Source organism: Amblyomma mixtum, chromosome 5 (genome assembly GCF_055824585.1).
Source record: "Amblyomma mixtum isolate Tamu chromosome 5, ASM5582458v1, whole genome shotgun sequence".
NCBI classification, from domain to species: Eukaryota; Metazoa; Arthropoda; class Arachnida; order Ixodida; family Ixodidae; genus Amblyomma; species Amblyomma mixtum.
Genome location: NC_143016.1, coordinates 84,906,224 through 84,912,284, shown reverse-complemented (window position 1 = coordinate 84,912,284; position 6,061 = coordinate 84,906,224). Strand labels below are relative to the sequence as shown.

The 6,061-nt window shown below is 49.4% G+C and overlaps 1 protein-coding gene across 1 annotated transcript; it reads right to left on the bottom strand.

Moving 5' to 3' along the window:
• Positions 1-439: 439 nt before the first annotated feature.
• LOC149342871 (adult-specific rigid cuticular protein 15.7-like) lies at positions 440-5,807 on the bottom strand. Its single transcript, XM_089542249.1, has 3 exons — positions 5,793-5,807; positions 2,617-2,706; positions 440-987 (listed from the first exon to the last, which is right to left on the bottom strand). Exons 1-3 carry the CDS (start codon positions 5,802-5,804, stop codon positions 703-705), a joined length of 387 nt encoding a protein of 128 aa, XP_089398375.1. The 5' UTR covers positions 5,805-5,807; the 3' UTR covers positions 440-702.
• Between the last annotated feature and the right edge of the window lie 254 nt (positions 5,808-6,061).

Genomic DNA, 6,061 nt, shown 5'->3' with positions numbered 1-6,061 from the left:
GGCTAGGTTCTGCAGGCTGATCGTGCACAGACATTGAAGTAAAGGGTGCAGATGACTCAATTCCTTACTGTGTAGAACATACATTGACGGAAATAACGAAAAAGCACATAACAGCATGCAAGCGCAAGTGAGACGATAGAAGTTTTGGAAAGGACTGAAATGACTGTGAGCTGTGCATCTTATAAAGCATCACTTGTTTATTTTCGCTCCGTTTGTTACAGTATGTGTAAAGCGGCCATTGTTATTCTTGTCATCGTTGTTGAGTTGGACGCAGGCAGGTTTTATCTTCGTTCCCCGCGGATTTTTGTTGTGCATACAGCGCAAAAAGGGACAACGCTGCTTTATAGCGTCGGAGGAGTGACAGTTTTCTAGCTAACTACAGCAACGCGTAGCAGTGGGGTATAAAAATTACACCCGGCAGACGTTTCCGCTGAAACTTTTCAGTTGCTGCATTTTAACTTCATCTGTTCACGTATGTTTAGTGCGTGTTGGCTAAGTAATTATTAAGATACATTATTTATGTTTGAAGAATAAGCGGATTTAACTGCTGTGACAATTCTTTTTTCCCTGATTACCAGCTGTGGTCAAAAGAAAACGGTCATTTTAAACCCCGTTTCCTGTAACCCTGCTGAAGGCATTTCTTTATTGCCCAGCTAGACATATGAATTCTGTTGGCAGCAACGCAGTACCGCTTTCAAAGGCCTAGCCATGATAGCCGTGTCCATAGGCAGGTACGGCCTTCCCGTGAGCCGAGTGGTATGGCGCAGCGGCGGGCAGGCTGCTCTTGGTGCCCGGTTCGTTGGTGTTGATGACAGCGCGGAATCCCAGCTTGTCGGCCACGTAGTGCACCCGCCGGTGGCGACCATCTGGGCCGGCAAGGTAGTACGAGCCTTGCACGGCGCCGTACGCCGAGCCACTTTCGTGGCGACCGTTGGCCGCTCCGTAGCCGTTCACGATGTCGTAGCCGAAGCCGTAGTGGCCGTAGTCCTGGAGGAGAAAGGGAAATTGGAGGCCCGATCAAAGTGTGCGAGGTCAGTCGCTGCTGGTGGTAGTGTAAATATACAGGCGCGATAAGCCTTACAGAAGCCTACTGACAATTGCTTCACCTGAGTCACTGATTTAAATCATTGCGTCCCTACCACTGACTCGTAAGACCAGTGACCTCTAAAAACTTCAGCAGTGATCGTGGCACTAATCGTCGCTCGGTTCGGAAGCTCCCAGGGCATAGAACGCGTGATACTCGTCAATGAGAACATTCAGTCTCCTCAGGCTTGCAGATGCTGCGTTAGTATCTTAAGTACAATTAGACGTTTAAGCGTTTCATTTCATTTCGCACTGACGTTAGGAAAAAGAAAACGGGAAGTTGTAGGGGTACCCGCCGCGGTGGCTCCGTGGTAAGGCGCCCGTCTACCGAGCCTAAGTACCCGGGTTCGAACTCGACCGCGGCGGCCGCGTTTCGATGGAGGCGAAACGCAAGAAGCGCCCGTGTGCTGTGCGATGTCAGTGCACGTTAAAGATCTCCAGGTGGTCGAAATTATTCCGGAGACCTTCACTACGGCACCTCATCTTTCACTTCTACCTTCCTCCCTTCCTTACGGCGCGGTTCAGGTGTCCGCCGAGAAATGTCAGACAGTTACTGCGCCATTTCCTTTCCTCAAAAACCAATTTGCCAATTTCATTTACCAAGTTGTAGGCTATCAAGAAAACTTTGAAAAGCAACAACGCTTGAATAGCCCGAACAATGACTCCGTTCTAACTTTCGTTGATTCATTGTTTCTCCGTTTTTTACAATGTGTGTAAAGCGCCCACTGTTATTCCTGTCATCATTGGTAGGAATTCATACTGGTGTGGCACCACAGGGACAGGGACAGAGACAGAGTGACAACAATACAAGTGCTCTCACCAGTGCCACACCAGTATGAATTCGTACCAACTCGCCCAATTTTCAACCCTTTTGATCATTGGTAGAGCCGGACGTAAATAGACTTCATCTTGCCTCACTACCTCCATAAAAAAAAAGTGGCCTGCATGTTCGCTTTCCCGTTTTAAAACTAATATTTAAATCAAAATATACAACAGAGGTAGAGGTGCGATACTAGAAAGTATATTAAAAAGAAAGTATTGTCTTAAGTGAAACAATTGTAAAGATCGAAATATTAAAAACAGATGCCCAGGCTTAGCTTGGTTAAGCCAAGAATGCGTTGCATATTGCGCGGTCTTTTTGCGTGAGGTATTGCTTGGCGGCACTGGATTTTCTCAAGAGCTTTTCCTCCGTGACGTATGGATGGATGGATGGATGGATGGATGGATAGGAGCGACCCCTTTGAAACGGGGCGGTGGCAACCGCCGCCATGCTCAGCCGTCTTTTTGTTTTTTTTTTTTTCAAGTGGTTTGGTGACGTCACATCACGTGGTTTGGTGGCTGCCCGGCCGCGCCGAAGGGCTCAACTGAGTGATTGCAATATGCTACGCATAAAAATTTTTGCTTACCCTGTCCCCTTAAGTAACAATAATTCCATTGTTTCGGTACATTGAGCTTGGTAAATGAAAAAAGCAAAAGAGGCTAATGGCGCTCAGCATTTGGCATGTATGTGTAAAAAATTAAAACTATACTAACATCTTGTTTCCTGTAGGTCTTGCTGTTTCCACCGTAGCCTCCGTAGCCTCCTGCGACAACCAGCGTCGCTAGGGCCAGCACGACTGTCAACTGAAAAAAGCGGAGTCATGCACCGTCAGCGAAAAACTTCGTTGTCTACCAGTGGTTCAAAAGTGCCGCAAGAATTAGCATTAACTAGAGGCTTAATTTAGTAGCCAGCAGATCAGAAAGCCGGCTTTGAAGCATGTGCGTCAAAAAAAGAATAAATAATTATGACGTTTAAAACAGAGTCTGAGACACACTGGATACTTCTGAAAAATAATAGAAAGGTGAAGGAAGATAAATGTGCACAGTGCCATATTTGTTCCCACCTCCGTAAGCTGCACAGAGCTGTGATACAATTCAATAATCACCAACTCGGTCGCGAAAAACCAATACTGCCATTGTTAAATTCCTCGGTCTGCAGAAAACCACAGTACCATTGCATTCTTCAGTGTGTAAACTTCTTCTTGACAGAAAACTACATTAACCTTCACGGTGAGTCATGCACGTTGATGGGCTCTCCTTTCGAGCCCCGAATTCAATGCGGGCCGAGGAAGTAGCGATAGCGCTTGCTGCCGCCCACGCCAATAATCATCACGGACTCCCGAAAAGCATGTGAACATTACTTGGCAGGGGAGATCTCCCCCTTAGCTGCTTGTATTCTACGACGGACTGCCACTGATCCAACACCCAAACGAATCATTTGGGCTCCTGGCCACCAGGGCTTACGAGGTAATGAGGCCGCTGACGCGGCTGCCCGAGCGCTTACTCACCGGGCTCCTCATGCCAGCTCTTCTGGCTCGGAGACTAACCAGCCGCTGCTGCGATTCAGGGAAATATTAACACATTATAGCGACAACCACCGCCTTTTCCCGGCCCCTGCAAAAGGGCTGAGTAAGACGGAGGAGCGAACTTTAAGGCGCCTGCAGACAGGTACTCTACTCTGTCCTGCAATAATAAAACATTACGATCCTAACACGGATGGGCGATGCCCACACTGTGGGGAGACCTGTGATATCTTCCACATGGTGTGGGCATGTACTCAAAATCCCCACCTCCCCCCTTCCCCTACCCCTTCCAGAGAGGCATGGCGAGAGACGGGGCCTCGTCGTGCGGTGTCCCGGACTAGGGACGCCGACCATGTAGCGGGGCCACTCTGTGGCTCCCAAACTCTTTTTCACAAAATAAAAGTTTTCACCACCACCACCCCGCCGCGGTGGCACAGTGGTTACGGCGCTCGGCTGCTGACCCGAAAGACGCGGGTTCGATCCCGGCCGCGGCGGCCGAATTTCGATGAAGGCGAAATTTTAGAGGCCCGTGTAATGTGCGATGTCAGTGCACGTTAAAGAACCCCAGGAGGTCGAAATTTCCGGAGCCCTTCACTACGGCGTCGCTCATAGCCTGAGTTGCTTTGGGGCGCTAAACCCCAATAAACCAAACCTTCACGGTGAGCATTAATCTAAATCAATAACTAACTACCCGAGATCCAGGGTCGACAATGTAAGCAGCAAAGCTAACCCAAGTAGCCCATATAATCAGCCCAACATTAGAAACGTATTAAGACGAAACCCTTTAATGCCTCATCGTTGTCGACAGAAGGTTGTCAGCAGAGGTGTCATGATTTTTCTAGTCAGACCAGAAAAAAGATCTTTGTGCACGATGGGATTCGAACCACCATCCTTCCGTTCCGCAGCCGAGCGTGCTAATGGCTACGCTACTTCCTGCCAACGCATATGTGGTTCTCCTTGTCTAGGACGCTGGAGAGTGTTTGCAGAAAGGCGTCCAATCAGATGGATGCCTCCCGAACGCCCTCCAGTGTCTCCAGCATTAAAGATTCACAAACAATTGTGTACTTAATTAACATTTCAACCACACATCAGTGACACAAGCAGCAACACCGCGCTAAAAGCTTTCACCTCACCGCACTTTAGGTCAACAAAGTGACCCCCTGAATTTTTGACAAAGGCCGCTTCTACAAAGGGCCAGATTCAAACCATCCATTTACAATACTGGCGTCAGAAAGGTAGCCATTCTGGAAGGCCTCGCCACTGAACTTCTCTTTCACTTACAGAGGCTCAACACTCAGGCAACTCTGTTGTAGGCGCCGGCCTAATTATTCTCAATGCTAGAAGCGAGGCTTTACCGCTCCTGTCGCTGGGTTGGCAGGGCGAGTAATCCACTCGCCTCAGCTTGGCAAACACGCGACTTTCACTCGGGTATACGCATCGAGCGTTCGCTCCAGCGACACCGTTAAAGGGACACTGAGGAGAGCACTATTAATATATTTTTTATAGCAAAATCCGATAGTTCGGCATGTCATGGCTTTGTTGCCACTTGGCCGGCAGCGAAAAATGCATTTATTTCTAAGAAATTTGGATTCGAAGTTGAAAAGGTTTTTCCCGCCGCTGTGATTCAAACTTGGGATTCGGCTATGACGACAGAGGACTAAGTGACGTGACACATGACGTGATGCAGACTCCGTGATTTCTGGTTGCCAGCAGTGCGGCCTAGCAGCAGCCGAAAAGAAAGCTACCGCCGGCCGCACGTTGAAGGCATCTATCGGCTATTGCGGCCGTCGCTACAGTCGCTTCGCTTACGTTTGCACCGGCGTTTTGCGAGCGTTACGATGGATCTCGTTCTCGAAGTCGTCAACGAAGTTCTCGCAAATAGACACCTTTAGCATACCGTGTACCTAGCGGAATACCGGGAGCCCGCCTAACGCCGGCGAGCAGGCGCTGATTGGTCCCGATGCTTCAGGCGAGCGCGTAGCTGCCCGGCACGTGGCGCCATCTGGCGACGTCAAGGAGATTTGCGCATGCATTGGCTGCGCCTCAGTGATTTGTGCTTCTCGTGTCCTAGCGTTGCTAGAACCATTGGTTCCAGCAACACTGTTTTGTTATATGACGTCATGACGCTTGTACTTGCGAGTTTGGCCTGTGGCGGCGATACCTGTATTTTGGTTCTTGCTCTTTTCTACGTTACAAGAGCTTTGTTGTCAGTATGAGTGGCGTTTTTGTAATCAGGAGCTGGTATTCTGCCGATACAAGCCAACTTCAATTTCTCCTCAGTGTCCCTTTAACGAGAAGTGGCTGGGCTTCCGAGCTCGCGCCGCTTTTCGCTACGTGCCGCCGTTGGCTGGCAGGGAAGGGGCTTACCTGAGCGAGCATGTTCGCAGTGGCGAGTTCCGGGCAGAGTCTAATAGGTGTCAGCGGGGGCGCACTTTTATACAGGGGCCAGAGGAGGAGGAGAACACGTTTGAAAACACCCTGGCTTCTTTAGCTTTCATTTTTTTCTTTCAACGCGAAGAGACAAGTTTCCAGTTCGCCTGTGTGCCACTGGCTAGGAATGCTGGCCTTTGTATGTTTCACTTTCTGTGTCACTCTGGGTCGAACTGGCGTGAGTAAGACACGCACGTAAGCCTCGT

Bases quoted from the DNA above. Each gene is read 5' to 3' on its own strand.
- LOC149342871 (XM_089542249.1), bottom strand. The intron at 988-2,616 runs GTTAGTATAGTT...TTTCTCCTCCAG, and splicing joins AGACCTACAGGAAACAAGAT to GACTACGGCCACTACGGCTT.